Source organism: Arabidopsis thaliana, chromosome 3, assembly GCF_000001735.4.
Source record: "Arabidopsis thaliana chromosome 3, partial sequence".
In the NCBI taxonomy this organism is placed as follows: domain Eukaryota; kingdom Viridiplantae; phylum Streptophyta; class Magnoliopsida; order Brassicales; family Brassicaceae; genus Arabidopsis; species Arabidopsis thaliana.
In genome coordinates, this window is record NC_003074.8 from 5,286,218 (window position 1) to 5,302,055 (window position 15,838).

At 37.0% G+C, this 15,838-nt stretch overlaps 7 protein-coding genes and 1 non-coding gene across 14 annotated transcripts; 4 read left to right on the plus strand and 4 right to left on the minus strand.

Moving 5' to 3' along the window:
• Positions 1–1,105: 1,105 nt before the first annotated feature.
• AT3G15605 (nucleic acid binding protein) lies at positions 1,106–4,754 on the plus strand (the record flags this gene model as incomplete). 4 transcript variants are annotated; one of them, NM_001202973.1, is made up of 12 exons in its annotated part: positions 1,771–1,797; positions 1,862–1,957; positions 2,044–2,229; positions 2,339–2,425; positions 2,548–2,716; positions 2,823–3,005; positions 3,098–3,378; positions 3,563–3,589; positions 3,815–3,907; positions 4,070–4,148; positions 4,257–4,347; positions 4,445–4,754. In NM_001202973.1, exons 3-12 carry the CDS (start codon positions 2,074–2,076, stop codon positions 4,722–4,724), a joined length of 1,446 nt encoding a protein of 481 aa, NP_001189902.1. In that variant the 5' UTR covers positions 1,771–1,797; positions 1,862–1,957; positions 2,044–2,073. The 4 variants fall into 4 exon arrangements, with proteins under 4 accessions (NP_188181.2, NP_001118639.1, NP_001189902.1 ...); NM_112430.2 differs by lacking the exons at positions 1,771–1,797; positions 1,862–1,957 and adding an exon at positions 1,106–1,364 and having other exon boundaries at positions 2,044–2,425; positions 4,070–4,154; positions 4,445–4,724; NM_001125167.1 differs by lacking the exons at positions 1,771–1,797; positions 1,862–1,957 and adding an exon at positions 1,106–1,364 and having other exon boundaries at positions 2,044–2,425; positions 4,445–4,724.
• On the minus strand, positions 1,163–1,327 carry AT3G15604 (uncharacterized protein; the record flags this gene model as incomplete). Its single annotated transcript, NM_001125169.1, has 1 exon — positions 1,163–1,327. The coding sequence occupies one exon, from the start codon at positions 1,325–1,327 to the stop codon at positions 1,163–1,165; it is 165 nt and encodes a 54-aa protein (NP_001118641.1).
• AT3G15610 (Transducin/WD40 repeat-like superfamily protein) lies at positions 4,630–7,024 on the minus strand. The gene is made up of 7 exons (NM_112431.3): positions 6,462–7,024; positions 6,175–6,310; positions 5,984–6,065; positions 5,657–5,832; positions 5,423–5,560; positions 5,193–5,332; positions 4,630–5,094 (listed from the first exon to the last, which is right to left on the minus strand). The coding sequence occupies exons 1-7, from the start codon at positions 6,577–6,579 to the stop codon at positions 4,859–4,861; spliced, it is 1,026 nt and encodes a 341-aa protein (NP_566519.1). The 5' UTR covers positions 6,580–7,024; the 3' UTR covers positions 4,630–4,858.
• On the plus strand, positions 5,813–6,485 carry AT3G03155. Of its 2 annotated transcripts, none has more exons than NR_140975.1 (1): positions 5,813–6,006. The 2 variants fall into 2 exon arrangements; NR_140976.1 differs by lacking the exon at positions 5,813–6,006 and adding an exon at positions 6,290–6,485.
• A 14-nt stretch (positions 7,025–7,038) lies between the features above and the next one.
• On the minus strand, positions 7,039–10,594 carry UVR3 (DNA photolyase family protein). 2 transcript variants are annotated; one of them, NM_112432.2, is made up of 14 exons: positions 9,972–10,594; positions 9,800–9,871; positions 9,608–9,688; positions 9,337–9,516; positions 9,186–9,257; positions 8,879–8,965; positions 8,695–8,793; positions 8,535–8,618; positions 8,353–8,439; positions 8,200–8,271; positions 8,014–8,127; positions 7,792–7,879; positions 7,615–7,710; positions 7,078–7,436 (listed from the first exon to the last, which is right to left on the minus strand). In NM_112432.2, the coding sequence occupies exons 1-14, from the start codon at positions 10,329–10,331 to the stop codon at positions 7,258–7,260; spliced, it is 1,671 nt and encodes a 556-aa protein (NP_566520.1). In that variant the 5' UTR covers positions 10,332–10,594; the 3' UTR covers positions 7,078–7,257. The 2 variants fall into 2 exon arrangements, with proteins under 2 accessions (NP_001030703.1, NP_566520.1); NM_001035626.2 differs by having other exon boundaries at positions 7,039–7,436; positions 7,792–8,127; positions 9,972–10,419.
• A 29-nt stretch (positions 10,595–10,623) lies between these two features.
• AT3G15630 (plant/protein) lies at positions 10,624–11,634 on the minus strand. Its single transcript, NM_112433.4, has one exon. It carries the CDS (start codon positions 11,292–11,294, stop codon positions 10,971–10,973), a length of 324 nt encoding a protein of 107 aa, NP_566521.1. The 5' UTR covers positions 11,295–11,634; the 3' UTR covers positions 10,624–10,970.
• On the plus strand, positions 11,179–11,569 carry AT3G15635 (uncharacterized protein; the record flags this gene model as incomplete). Its single annotated transcript, NM_001338179.1, has 2 exons — positions 11,179–11,300; positions 11,488–11,569. The coding sequence occupies 2 exons, from the start codon at positions 11,179–11,181 to the stop codon at positions 11,567–11,569; spliced, it is 204 nt and encodes a 67-aa protein (NP_001325655.1).
• Positions 11,635–12,773: 1,139 nt separating the features above from the next.
• On the plus strand, positions 12,774–15,528 carry AT3G15640 (Rubredoxin-like superfamily protein). 2 transcript variants are annotated; one of them, NM_112434.3, is made up of 6 exons: positions 12,774–13,233; positions 13,450–13,535; positions 13,730–13,780; positions 14,652–14,718; positions 14,845–14,924; positions 15,086–15,528. In NM_112434.3, the coding sequence occupies exons 1-6, from the start codon at positions 13,056–13,058 to the stop codon at positions 15,152–15,154; spliced, it is 531 nt and encodes a 176-aa protein (NP_188185.1). In that variant the 5' UTR covers positions 12,774–13,055; the 3' UTR covers positions 15,155–15,528. The 2 variants fall into 2 exon arrangements, with proteins under 2 accessions (NP_188185.1, NP_001078161.1); NM_001084692.1 differs by having other exon boundaries at positions 12,893–13,233; positions 13,453–13,535.
• The last annotated feature ends 310 nt before the right edge of the window (positions 15,529–15,838 follow it).

Here is a 15,838-nt window from a genome sequence, read left to right on the forward strand (position 1 = left end):
TACAGTACATTAAAATGTCTTAATAGACCCAGAATATATAGTTGCCAACATAATGTCCCTTAATTTCCAACACCAATTTCAAATCTATCAAATCTAATTGAAATCTACAAAATTCAAACACAACAACACAATACTTGATGAATTAAGATGTCCAAAGTATAAGAAAAGAATGGTAAAGCTCACTGTGAATAACAGAAGCAAAACGACGACGAACTTGGTCGATTGGATTCAACGTCGAAGGATTCGACGATAGTTGCAGTCGTCGATTTGGATTTTGTGAGGGAGGAAAAGAAATTCTGGGAATTTCTGATAGGTTAATATTTTGTGAATTAAATGGTATTGGTTTGGAGACTTAACCGTAATTAGTTGGTTTGGTTCGTCCGTCCGGTTCCGGTTTGTTGGGTAAGGGTAAACAAGGATTTTTAAAATTCATTAAGAGTATAGGAGTATGTTAGATTATATGAGAGTATTTAGATTCATTTTAGGAGAGTAGAGAGTATATGAGATCATCGTCCGTGCCAAGGAAATAGTACTCTTTTTTTCCCAAACACGTGTGAGGTGGTTTAAAGGGTATAATTGTCAATTTCAAAATAAGAGGTTTATTTGGTGCGAATCTCAAACGTCCAAAATGTTTGAAATCATATAACCATGGGTTGTATTGTAACTATAGCTTACCATCCAAATCATAAAAACAATAAATGATGTGTACATTTTTCCAACAGCGATCATGCTTATTTCTATGAAAAATGATTTTGACATTATTTGAATTGATCTTTATACAAATAAATAAAGTTTTCTACTAGTTTAAAAAAAAATATAAATAAACAAATGAATTATGAATTTATGATTACGTCTCTCTATAATCATATTTGTTCTTTTTTAATCATTGAAAGCTAAACTTATGGGGAATGAATGATCTGAAATGACAGCTTCCTAATTTTTACAGCTACGGTAATATAGGGTAATGGGTCAAGTAAATGTAACGTGTTAAAGATTAAAAAGTAAAAGACGTGCGTCAAAGAAACAGAGACGTCAAGATTAGTTTAAAACTTACTAATTACAGTAGTTAATTCGGAATTAAGCTAAGTCCAGAAAATTCCATGAAGCAGCATCCATCGTCAGCATCTTCAAGTCACACTTTTTCTTATTTTCGCAAAAACCTTCAAAAACCCGTTCCGGTCTGTTTTCTCCTCTCGAAACCCTCGATCGTTGCCGCGAAACAGCTCCGGTGACCTAAAATCGTTCGACGAAACGGTTTCTCTTCCTCCTTGTCGTTTTCACTTTTCACGTCGTTCATTGCATCTATAGGTCTTCGTTTGTTCTGCATTGTACGGATTCTCTTCCGATCGACGATTCAGCTTCCGGTATAGCTTCTCCTCTCTTCCATGGTCTTTAAATCGTCGTTTCTGTTTGATTTTTAGTAACGTTGAGCTGCTTTTGTTTTATCGGAAGCAACGTCCGTACAGGTTTGCATTTTTGTAGCTTAACGGTGAGTGTTTTCCGGTATATTTGTTGGATTTTCTGATCAACGTTTGCTAAAAAACACCGTGTTTTATACAGATTATCTTTGGTATTTCGAATTAACTGTTACATCTGTTGCTTTTGTGTGGAGCTTATGAACAGTAAGCGATTATTTTCAGGTATTTGAGTCTCTGAAGTTTAGGTGGCTTGATTTTGTGGGTAAAGTTTCATATACAGTGATGACATTTTGTTGTTGCTTCGTAAAATGGCTTTGTTATACAGTAATGACTTCAATTTCTGACAAGTTTATACTTGTGAATGGTGGCAACTGTTTAGGTTAGTAGATGAAATGTTGCCTTGTGTTCTTTTGTGGGGTTGTTTTTGACAATCTTCTGTATAGGTTTTGGATGCTTTAGTGAACCTTATACTTTCCTAGTTAGGGAGTACTTCAATCATGTGCTTGCAAAGTTTCCTTTTGAGGTTGAAGACGCCTTAGGTTTAAAACTTATATCCATGATCTTACACTCTCTAGGACTACTTTGGTTGTATCTTATTATGTTTATCTTGTTGTCTCTTTTACAGTTTGGGATATCTCAGCAGGATAACTTCTCTATGTTGCAATCGAATAGTGCTGGTGGAGAAGACAACCCTGATTTTAAGTGGGGTGCTAAGAGAGGGGTGGGACGGAAAGATAATAAAGTCCGGTTCTATGAATCATTTACCCTTGAGGGCATCGAGTACCGGCTTTTTGACTGTGCTTACTTTTACGTACATGGTCAATCTGAGACTTCAATCGGGAAGCTTGTCACATTTACCAGACATCAACAGGTGAGAAGAAAGTCAAGGTCATTTGGTTTTTCGACCTATCGACATCCAGCGCTTCTTGGGAGAGTATGAGCCACAATGGGATGAGTTGTTTCTGGCTTGTGGTGATGAAAAAGGGGTTTCCAATATCAATGATGTGGTAAGTTTGCTGGCTTTTCATCTCCTTCTCTCCTGCTTACTGAATCGAAATAGTAATCTGAATTGATGATATGTTTACTATAGATGTAATATGAGTTTGGGTTTCCTGTGTTGTTGGTCCAGGAGACCATCATGGGGAAATGCAATGTTGTATGCACATCTGATGACCGAAGAAACCCACGACCAGGAACCAAGGAGCTGCGGAGAGCTAAATATATCTTCTCCCGCACTTTTGATACAAGACTCAGAATTATATCAGAAGACTTTGCAGATGCTATAGCCGGAATTGGAGGTTTGGATTAGAACAAATGACTATACTTTATTGTTCAACCCCTAACACTCTTCGAGTATGGATCTAATGAAGCTAATTTTAGTTTCTACTGGCTCTAATATTGCAGTGGATAAACTCTTCAACATGAGAAGAGATAAACAGCCTGTAAAACGTCTAAACTCAAGCGCAGCTGCCATTACTAGGGCTTCTCCAGTTAAATCTTTTCGTCCAGATTTGGGATCAACAAAGTTAGGTAAACATGATAACAGAGATGCAAAGCTGATGAGTAGAACAAGCTCGTTAAAGAAAGGTTGATCCTTTTTCCTATCTGTTCAGGCCACTTATTTCCTATATACTTGTGAAATGGACAAACCAGATTGACACTTACTTTTATTTTGCAAGTCACTTTTCTGGAGGACCGTGCTGATCATGTACATGTGAAAAGGAACCCTCCTGTCAATACTGAAACCACTACAAGAGGTCAGATACCGATACTCAAAACAAGAGCATTTGGGGAGTTATATGCTTCAGGTTCATCAGTGAATGCTAAGCCTTCTAAAAAGAGAAAGCTTATACTCAACACGCCAGAAACAGATGATTCAGATGATCAAGGCCCTCAATCAGGAGAGAAGAAATTAATTAAAAATCCTCCTCTTGTAGAAAAGGCTCCAAGTCAGAACATCGTACGTACCATCTCTATCCTTCTTCTTTCGGTGGATTAGCTGAGAGAAATGTAAAGATTTACAGCACAAAAGTAGTGTATTATTTCTTTGCTTGAGCATAGCAAAAAGATTATTCACACTGTTGATTAGATAGTATTAACTTATGACATTTCCAAATTATTTTCTCCTTTTGTCTGCCTTACAGGAGAAAAAAAGCTGGTACAAGAAACTGGTAAGTTCTTTGACGCTTCTAAGAAGAATCTGAAAACATTTCATTCCAATAGCCATTTTTTCATGCTATTTGGCTTTCATCACACGAAATCAGACCAAGGGAATATTACTGTTTATAGAAACTATGAAATAATTAAGATAAAGTTGGTTAAACGATTTGTCCTGGTTCAAAAGAAAGTCTAAAATCACTAGTTTCTTCATTTAACATTACTATTCCTTTTTCCAGCCTTTTGAGGACGAACTAAAGCCGGCTATAGAAAAAGGTAGGGTGCTCTTAATTGAGAACCTGGAACCATCATACACATCGCTGGAGGTAGAGGTATGTGTTAGTGATTCTACAACATTCTCTGGATCTTATTTTATGTTGTTGTCAATGCAATGCCATCTACATATGTTGATCAAAGACACGTGGAATTAGCAATCATTCTAAAAACCCTGTAAAATATAACTCTCCTCGCCGTTTCCTTTTTGTTCTGTTCAGTTTCTTTTTAGGCAAGCATTCAAAGAAGGAGTTGATGCTAAGATGATCCCTTCAAGTCCCATGTCTAGCCCACATAGTGGTATATGTATATTCTTACACCTTCCTGTTTGCTATTTGTTAGCTCATAATGTTAGGAAAAAAAAAAAAACTGTCAATATATCAAATTAAACTGCATTTATCTAAACAGGCAGGGCTCTTGTGATTTTTGGAACCACAAAGGCAGCTGATTCTGCTATGTCGCGGTTAAATGAAGATTGTCTGATGTTATCTGGCCAGAGGTTACTTACTACTCTTTTATATTCTACTTCTCACGTATATGTTAACTTCATCAAATCCTTCTTTCTTTTACTATCTAATATGATGATCCATTTGCAGAGCTCTAACGGGTAGCAAAAATGTCCCAGTCGAAATTGGAAGATGTAGAAGCTTTACTGGCCATTTTAACATGGTGGATAGATCTCTGATGACGGCTCAGAAGGTAAGTTGTTGCATTACTCTGCGCTTATTTTCAGTTGTCATTTCACTTGTCATGGTCACACATCGAAAGCCCAACAGCCCATGCCAAATTACTGAATATTACAAATTGACCCCACTATTTAGTCTTATAATCGTAAACAGACCCCATAAATTCGTAAATTTTCAGCCACATCCATAAACTTGACTCGAATGAAGATTGACAACGACTGTTTTTCAAACACTTGTTTTGAATTTCCGTATATTCAGTCTGGAAGTAAAAACACAGTAAGAAGACAAAGAGAAGCAGCCATTTTTCTTGGTTCTTTTCTTGGTTTAAGCATCAGATGGTTTCTCTGCGGTTTTTCCTTCCTTGTTAATGTGAAAGCCTTCAATCTTACGAGCAACCTCATCCACACTCTGCTTCGGCTTTGACTCGCTGATCTCTTCAGGATTCACCGGTCCAGTTTGCCAAATTCTGATTGTACCATCTTCAGACCCTGAAGCATAAGACTCACCTGTTGGTGCAAATCTCACACAGTGAACCGGACCATGATGTCCCTTGTTGCATCCTAAAGTTCAGACAAAAAGAAACCCATCAAAACCAAAGGCTTTATGTGACTTAACTAGAACAGCTTAGTTAATCTGCTTGTAGTTTTTAGTCACTCACCAATCTCCTTTCCGGTGTGGAAATCAAAGAGTCGAACCCACATATCTTCTCCACCAGCAACGAATTTGTTGCCAGATTTTGGCTCAAGCGATGCAGATTCGATATTGCAGGGCATGTCGTAACTTTTCACTAGTCCAAAACTGGAAGTTACCAAGACAAAGATAAACACTTTCAGGAGAAATGCTAAGGATTAAAAAAAAAATCGAAAAAAAAGGAATGAGAGAGCTTACTGATTTGCATCCCAAAATTTAACAGTTGACCCATCGGCAGTTGTTATATACCGTCCATCTTGACTCACTTCAGCACTGGTGACAGGAGACTTGGTTTCTAGAGTTTGCACTATTTTGCCACTCCTCACATCCCATAACCTGTTCGAGAAGATGAGACAAGAAACAACACTTGAGTTTCTCCATCTGTCTAAAATTCACAGACAGTTTTTTTTTTATGAGATATTTACTTCATACCTCACACCACCAATATCAGTGCAAGAACTTAATATTGTTTGATCACCGTGAAGCCATGTTAGTGTTCTGATAGAACCAGGAGATTTATCAATTTCTGTAGGAGGTGCATCCAAGCGATTCAAGTCGAAAACACGAAGAATTTTCTCAAATCCTCCTGTGATTAGATATTTCGTATCCTGATCAAAAAGAACCATGTTAGACACATGCTTGATTCTTACATAATACATTGACTTGAGCAATAACACATGAACAATGAAGGGATACATATAGCAAGACCAGTACAACATAGTCCAATCTACCTTAATCAACCAAAGAGATTTACTATACCTGAGAGAAGGCGCATGCTCGAACAATATGCTTGTGCTCAAAAGAATGCAAGACATCCCCAGTCAAAGCATCCCAAAGCTTCCTAAAGAGATTATAGATGTAGCAGGACATCAATCAAACCGATTCGAGCATAAACCAAAACCAAAATCAACAAGAACAGTTGCTTTCATTCCTATTTCTCAATCACTTACGCTGAAAAATCAGCAGATGCAGAAGCTGCACGTAAAGCATTGTTATCAAGACAAGAACTCCACACAGCACCTTTATGACCTTCAAATGTACCAATCCAATCTCCAGTTTCCCCATTTCTCAACATTGGTTGAGAATCTAATCATCAAGAAGCCATGAAATAATATGAAGAGAGTTTGCAGCAAAACATGTTTCATAGTATACAAAGCCAATCAACAACAATAGTGAACAGAACAGATTCCCCAAATTTGGATCTTACAATAACAAATCTAGAAGATCATATTTTTACCTTTACTTGCGCTGATGAGGAAGAAACCATCAGGAGTGATTGGACTGTAGAACAAATCCACAACAGGTCTCGAATGGCCATGGCACACTAGCGGAGTCGCGACTTTCTTCTTCTCCATCTCTCTTTACTAATTTTAACAAAACACACACTTAAGAAGAAGAACCCTACTTAGATCGATCGTAAGACCAAATCTTAGCTTCTAATCAAACGATTCAGTGGTTAAATTGGCGCTAAAATTCACAGCTGATTCAATACGATCCGACAAAACAAAAATTGCTGTCTATTTTCGATTCCTTTTGATATATAAATCTAATTTGGAGAAAATAATTCTCGAATCTAAAACTTGGATCGATCTATAATTTTGATAGGAAGATTTTGCAGCTCCAGTGGAAATGCTGCTTCCCGAAAATTCAAAAGAAAAAAAAAAGAAAGGAAAATTACAAAAGAAAAAAAAGTGGCTAATCGAAGAAGAAAGTAACTGTAAGAAGAAGAAGGAAGCTATTGTTATATGTCTGAGAGATTTCTATTTCGGGAAGCTATTTCTTTGTCTTCTTCAATTTTGATTACTATATGTTTCCTTTTTTACAAATTCGCCTCGTTACTTTACTAATTACATCTCTGTCCAAAAATTCAAATAATTTATATTTGCCTCAAGAGAAGTGTTACATGACACATTGATGCATAACAGATTTTTTTACATAGAAATAGAAATGTAACCATGATTAAGTCATACCAGCTAGAATTATTGTAACAATACACACTTCATCAATTTCAGAAAAGGTTTTTAATCCTCTACCTATTTGAGTTTTGGTCGTTGGTTCCTGATTTTGGACTCTTCATGTTCATCTTTCTGAAGCTTTCTCCTCAAATCCCTCAAATTTTCTTCATCTACTTTACCATCCATCTTCTTGTTCAATGCATATGCTTCACCCATCTTCCTCTTGCACTCCTTGCTTGCTGAATCGTGCAATACCACTGCAAACAACGAAGTTAGAACTATGGCAACTTAAAGAAGACTTTATCTATCAGCAACCTCAAATTCACTAGAACAACTAGCTTCATGATATTGATCACATCATTTCTCAAAATTTTAGACACAATAATGTTTGTATCTTTCTACTATGTATATGTAAATAGAGACGGTATTACTAACTTGGCTTTGGGTAGTCCTTCCCGACTATGCAGTTTGCTTTAGTTTGAACGCTCAATGGTGCTGTCCATGGCTCATATATATATTGCTTTGGCATATCTGAATCAGAAAACTTATTAGCTAATGAAAGAATACACAGTAAACAAACTTACCAGGATGGTGGAAACAAACTTCAGTTACCTTTCAGTACCGGTAGAAAATGCCTAATGTACTTCCCATCAGGATCATACTTCTTTCCGAAAGATATAGGAGAGTAGATGCGGTTGAACTAAAACCATAACAAAACATTGGGACACAAGTGTAAGCATCACAAAAGTTGCTTTACTTCAATTTAACTATACAGAACAAAAAAGCTAACAAAGCCAAAGATAATTAGAAAGAGAAACAGAAAGGAGAGAGTGCCTGGTAAAAGAACGACGAACATGATAACCACATCCAATTTCCATTGTTGATTGCCCAGTCTGAATCGATCAGAAGTCTCTCAAACACATCACGCCCTTGTTCCCAATGTATGAACTAACACCAGAAACTAAGCATGTCAGTGAAATCCTCGGAGATAGAAACCAATAATTGTAGAGGCAGCATTACCAGATCCCCACGAGTAAGAAAACAGGCTACACAGTGACGCGCTAGATGGTGCATCCAACCCCATTTCAGAAGCTATAAATTTCAGAGAGAGAATGATTAAGAAATGATGCTTAAAAGGAAAGCTAAAGGCATTCAGTTTGACTAAAATCTAACCTGAACCATGATGGCATCAATCCAAGGGTATCCTGTCTTACCGTCCCTCCAAGCAGCCAACATAGCATGATCCTCGTTCCATGGAATCTAGTTTGCGTATGGAACAAAAATATTGGTCTAAAAAAGCATGAACATCTAAAAAATGAAGGAACATCATCAGGAAACTATACTACAGTTGTTACCTGTTTGCAGATCCGGTTTCCCTTCATTTTGTCAAAGTTAGGAGTTCCAAATGCAGTGGTATAGAAAAATTCTCGCCACAACAACTAAAGTAAAAAAGTAAAGCAATCAACTTTCTGCAGTCAGGCAGTATAAAAAACGCTCTGTAAGTCAATGACTGACCTGCCCCAGGAGAGAAACTGGCGGCGATGTATGCTTTTTAACATCCTTATAAATATTTTGAAGGCATTGATAAAAGTACCTCGAAGAAAGGCATCCGAACTTCTTAAATGTCAGGAATTAGATGGAAATATTAGGAAAATCGAGGGTGAAGCTTAAGTGGGCAAAACTATGTCATGAAACTCACTTTCAAATATGGTGACATAACTGTAGTAGCAGGCTTCAAGAAAGCAGATGGATCACCCTTTGGTTTCTCAAAGTTTGCCACCCATGCCTACACTACAAATAAAACCCATAACGAATTCAGCCCTTGACTTTGATAAAGAAGATATAAATCTATGAAGTCAATGTAAGAATATCAATTCTAAAATCTTAAAGTGATAAAATTCAAGTTCTCCAGGAGTAAGTTTCCTTCAGTCCGACAAAGTACTCAATCGAGCAGATTCCTACCATTTTTTTCTAAAAGAGAAAAACTTCCAAGTTCTTGACCATACCTTATCACTGATTGATTTAGTCAATCTTTTTAAGGCTTCTGATTCACCACCTCTAAAAGGAGTCCAATCAGCCTACAGACATTTACATGAGCATAAGATTCTCAGATGGATAAATTGTTAAACGACCTAAAGAAAACAGATCACCTCTTACTTGTTCATCATCTTTGTAGCCAAGTTCCTCAAGAGATGGTACTTCTGAAATGCCAAGGTTTCCAATATCTCCAATTGGAGGAAGTGAAGAATAAGACATCACAAGTTCAGATTTAGCACATGAGGGCTCCCCAGCAACCTTCAGAAATGATTGATAACTCAAAGGTGGCTTCCCACCGTTCTAACTTGCAAGAAAACCACACAAATGTACATAAATATTACAGTTCCATAAATGAAACATCTAAACTAACTCGGTTAACACTACCACTTACTTTCTCTATAATGTGTGCGGGATTGAACAGAGTATGGCTCACTGGAGAGAAAACCTCAACTCCAGTTGAAGAAGCATAATCCTATAGAGATTATAAAAATGCACTTGAGTTAGCTAAAATCTCAATGACACGCATAGTTCAATCAGTGGTAAGCAAGATCAAAACTTTAAGGCGTAATGAAACGAATTTTACCTTAACCTTAACATCTAAAGCTTGATAATACGGATCTGTATCATATTCAAAGCAAAGCCTCTTCACCTTCCACTGCCAAAAACCCCATTCATAACATTTCAGATTTCTATGTCTACAGTAAACCAATTTCACAGCTTTTAAACACACTGTCGAATAAGAAACACTACATTACCTCTTGCAAGCAACGAACTAGTACTTCGCCAGGTTCACCTTTAAAAACAAGCAACCGTGAACCAAGTTTCTTCAGGCTAGAATCGAGATCCTTGAGACTCTCAAGCAAGAACCGGATCCGGTTTACCCCGGCGCGAGACGAACCGGGAGAGAACGCAGATGGGTCTGACTCCATATAATGCGGGTCGATAACAAAAACCGGATACATAAATTCAGAACCTTTTGAGGCGTATTCAAGAGCCGGGTTGTCGTGAACCCGGAGACCTTTCCGGAACCAAATCAGTGAACCGGATCCAGTAGCCATTGATGTTATGGGATTGAGACGATAACTTGAAGGTGAACAGACGCAGAATCGTTGCATGAATATGTTTGAGATTTCTATAGAAGTTTCTTTTGAGAAATTCGCGCCTTTGAAAAGCGCGAGAGAAGGTTTCTTAAGACGAAGATGTGGTTAATATACGCTTCTTCAACTCTGTGTTTGCTAATTTGCGCGGTAATCAGCGTAAGATAAAAGAAGGGAATAGGTTATTATCAACGGTTATATTTAGGCCACGTCATTACTAAGGAGCAACATCATTTGGGCGATGTGTTCAATTATCCAACATTTAGTGCTTATTAGTATCCATGATTAGTGAAATTAAGAAAATTTACTTCATATATTTGAGATTGCAATCGTAATTATATTTGTATACTAACATTTTAATCTTTATACGTGTTGAACATATCTACCGATCCAACAGTTAGCATTAACAACTGAGGAAAAAAAAAAAAAGCATTAACAACTGACAACAAATAAAAAGCTAAACTAACTAATGATCCAACGGTTCACAATAAAGCAACATCATACACGATCCAGACCGTACAAACAGAAAACGACGCCGCACAATAAAGCGGTTCTTGAGTATCATCGTAAACAAAAAGTTATTCTTCATCCCATAAAAGAGAGACATTTTAAGTTCGACGAATTATTGATTATTTCTGGATCCGTGACCCGATCCAGTTACTTCTTGACCCGAACGTCAGACGCGAGTCGCGACGCGATCGCAGAATGGTACATAACGTCGTGGAATGTAGAAGCTTCGGCGGTTTTCCTCCGCAGCTGCTTAGCCTTCTCCTCCGTGAGACAACATCGCAGAGACCTCTTTTCAGCTTTATCCAGATCTGATTCCAGATTCACGGTTTTGTTGACGTAATCAGGTTCCGATGACATGCCAAAAAGAGGAGCCCACCATGAAACCGACGAAACAGGTTTCTTACGGGCTGGATCCGATTCGGAAGATGCTCGGATCGAGGAAAGAGCGGAGCAGGAGATGATTGTAGCCATTGTTAGGTAAAATGTGGTTATCTGAGAGAAAGCTCAAAGCTGTTTTTAGGAAGAAGAGAAAGATTAAGGATTTGTAAATTTTTGGATTAAGAAAAGAAAATGGATATGTAGATATTTAGGTGGAATCAGCTGCTATGCGGTGTGGTTTTTTATAGTGTGGAATGTTCGTTTCACTGGTTTTTATCAACGTAAGGGTATTTTCGGAAAGAGTGTGCAACGGTAAATGCGTTGTGCACTACGATAAGTACGGTGGAGATGAGAGCACTGGATTATAAAAAAATTTAGGAGATGGATAAGATTGAAGGCGTGGAGCAGCGTTGCCAATTGTCAAATGTCTTCGTCTTCACTTTTCGCTTTAATTATTTGTTGATTAGGATATTTTTGTTTGGATTTTACATTGCTTGTGTGACTTGTCGCTTTGACAATATCCAAAATGACGTGTACTCATTGGAAAATAGAGTTCAACTATTATGGAATATTCTTAAATCAGGAATAATCGTCGGTGATATTTGACTATATCTCTTTCAACGTATTTCGAACTCGTAACAAAATGTCAGTCTTCTTTTATCAAACGGCAAAATGTAAAGGTAAATGCATGTATATGATGTGATCATTTGCATGGAATAGGAGTTTTTGTTAGATTTACGAATGCTGAACGCATATAAGTCTTTTAAGACTCATGGTATTATACTATTATTGCATGTTTCATCAGCCATAAATAATGTGCAGAGAAAAACTAACTAACAAAACATTGATTATATATTTTATTGTATCTAATAAGTAATAACTAAAATAATTAGAGCTAAGTGATTGACTGATTTCCTTCGTTATTTTGAATTCAATTTTTGGGCTTTTTCCTATTTGGCAGATTCGTATCACATTAGCAACACTAGGGATTTCTGTTTTAGTTGCAAGAGAAGATAAAACGTTATAAAGCCCAAAAGACCCAATTGGTGAAGCAAGCCCGCATAAGAAAAAACCCAAATGTTGAACCAAAAAGATGAGGATGCAAACTTTTCACGCTAGTGTCGTACTAACGGAAAACTTCATATTTGGAGACATCGAGTAGATTTTTTTTATCTATGAGAAAAATAATTCATCTAGAATTTTATTGAGGATATGAGTATAAGATAATAATGAAAGAAACTATTAATTGTGTACGTCTTTATCGTTCATATGTTTTGTTCAATGGACATATATATACATTCTACACACAAACTACTATACCACGATTTTTTTTATGCTAACATTACCTCTAGCTACAGACAGAAGTAGAAAGAAAACCAAAACCATCAGGTATTACATTTGAAGTTTTGAATTGTGGAATTCTCAACGAGGTTCGAGGAACATGAATTTGGTTGCTAACTAAAGCAACTTGCTTGTGCCTGTGTGCATAACTGGACTGAGGAAAAAATAATCCTTACATGTCCATTTCATCATAATTTCATTTTGTAGTATATGCATCATTGTATCATTATTTCCACTTGTATCACTAATTCCACTTGAAATGTCACACAATATAGGGTCCCCTGACACGTGTGTACTATGTAGTTTCACACGTACCGGTTAATATCGAGATTCCAAGTAAAAAAGTGACCAATTCTAAATTAAGAATCTCTCTAATCTCTTCCCAAAGAAGAATCATCACTGAGGAAGAATAAAACATTTGGGGAGTTTCTTCGCTAATCCTTCAAGGTGTGACCTGAGAATCACAACACAAAACAATCTCACTCGAAATTCCTTTGACTCATCATCATCACCATGTGGAGAAGAATCGTCTCCTCTCAGCTCAAAACCCTAGCCGCCGATGTCGTCGCTGCTTCTCCTCGTCGATCGATAGCCGCCACCACCAGACCTGTCGGTTTCTATCTCGCCGCCAATCGATCAGCCATTTCCGCATCTTCTTTCGTTATCCCTCGTCGTTTCAGCTCCGATTCAGGTGATTCATCGTTGCTATAGTTTACGCATTTTCAGATCTCGGCTCAGGACTCTTACCTGCGCTGGAATTAGATTCGATTCACTATGTTTTCTTCATCGCATATTAGAGGATAGACTTAAATCTGTGTTGGTCTCTTAGATTGGTGTTGCTGCAATTTTGTTTTCATCTTCTCAATTGGAAGGTGAATGATTGTTTATTACGGATTGTATTTTGCAGTAGAGACTCCTGCGACGAAGAAGGTGGAGGATGTAATGCCCATTGCGACTGGACACGAGAAGGAAGAGCTTGAAGCTGAACTTGAGGTGATTGCTTATGTTTACTTTATGTATTGCAATTTTAAGATCTGAGTATGATTACAATTGTGTTTGTGATCATGACTTCACTTCTCGATAATTTTCTGGTATAGCAATGCCAATGGAGTGTATATTTCTGCTTGATAATACACTTCAGTTGAGGAAAATTTGATTTTGACTTTTTCATTGTTTTCTTGTGATAGGGAAGGAGGCTGGATGATATTGACTTCCCTGAAGGTCCTTTTGGAACTAAGGTTAGATAAGTTTCTTTTACCAGAGATATGTCGTGACTCCTCTTTGAATATCTTAACCTTGTTTTTTACTGCAAAGTCATCAGTGTTTCTAGGCATGATATAGTTCTTATGTTCATCACTAACACACGGGCATACGTGAAACAAACCAAGGACACTTAACTTAGCTCGAGTATTATGAATGGCTTTATGATAAATGTAGCTGTTTCAATGATCTCAATTAACTAGAATAAGTATGTATCTTGAAACTTATTGCTTCTTCAAAACTAATATGAGTCCAGCTGGTTTACTGACTTATATCGATCAACTTGCATTCTTTGCTATGGTTCATAATATTGCTTTAGCAGGATTACTATATCATGCAGCAATCACTTTGTTATGTCGTTTTGGAGCTAAATCATCTTGATATTACACTGGTCATATTTCTGGATTTTTATTTTTTTTTGTGAATAATGTAATTAGTATATTTCCTTCAATCAAGCACTAGCTTGGGGTTGAATCATATATTGGTTTTGGTGAATTAAAATTAACTCTAAGCTGTGTTTGTTAATTTACGGTGGCTCACTGCCTATGATGCTTTTGTGCACGATAATGACGAAAAGATTGCGGATGTCACATACAACATGTGCAAGTGTCTGTAGATCATGGAAATTCAGTTCTTAACATCCATAAAAAACTTGCTCCAAATTACTGAAGATATGTAGGAGTATATGACTGTTTTGCATGCTATGACAAGACATTTGATTTTTTCATTTTCTTGTGTCATTTTATCTTTTGAGTGAGCAGTATTCATTTTCTTTTGGCTACACAATTGGATACTTATTTTTTCATTTTCTTGATACACAAATTTGGATGTCATTTTGTATTGCCTTAGGAAGCTCCTGCTATTGTGAAGTCCTACTATGACAAGCGAATTGTGGGCTGCCCTGGTGGTGAAGGCGGTAAGTTCTTCCCTTCTTCAAACTTTAGTCGCATATTATGGACAATCTTTAATCGGCAATCGTTGTTGTCATTGAATATATCAAGACACATTATTTACCAATCTAACTTTCTCCTGAAAACTGCAGAGGACGAGCACGATGTTGTCTGGTTCTGGCTGGAGAAAGGAAAGTCCTTTGAATGCCCGGTTTGCACTCAGTACTTTGAGGTAAGTGAAAGTCGTATCAGATACTCTACTCAGTAAATAAATCGACCTAGCCTCTCATTTCATAGTCATAGGCCAGACGAATCTGTCAAAGGATTAGAGCAAGAACTCATTAAGCTTTCGAATTCAGAATATTGAATTGGTTGAATAATGTATGCTTGCAGCTGGAAGTGGTTGGTCCTGGTGGTCCTCCGGATGGTCACGGTGACGAAGACGATGAGCACCACCACTGATTCCGGCCTCTCCCTTGCCGCAAATTTTTCTTTTTTTATTTGCACATTTTCATATCTTTAAAAATTTTATGAATGGAATAAAACAAAATATCTACCGTTTTGGTGAAACACAGTTGAAAATGTTTTTTGATCTTTTTAGAACAAGACTCGGCATCAGAGTTTCCCAAGTGCCAAAACTCTTATGACCGTTGTTTTTATTTTTGTAACACTCTTGAATCAGAATCAGAATCATTCTTGGCTTTTGCTTATTATATGATTCACCTTTTATTTATTTTTATGGTTCGATGTCTTTTCATATAGGGACGTTTTGATCGTGTCCTTGATTCCTTGTGAACGGTCATATAATTCAATAGATTATAGAAATTCCAATTTTCTTCAAACCTTCTTTGTTGATTGGTTAAACACTAATTATTCATACAATGCACCTAATTTTACTTTCCTTAATTTATTGTTTACAAAAAGAAAAATAAAACGGTGGAGGTCTGTAATACATCGAGCCGCTTTTACTCCTCCGCGCAGGTGTCTTTCGATCCTGTCCTAACGTCTTTCGATTTTTTATTTTCCTCAAAGGTTAACAAATTATATATATAGAATTGAAGGTTAACAACTTTTAAGACCAAATTTTACTTGATATTGGAAACGAAATCATGCATGCATGTCGTTACTATTTCAAAATTGCGTTAT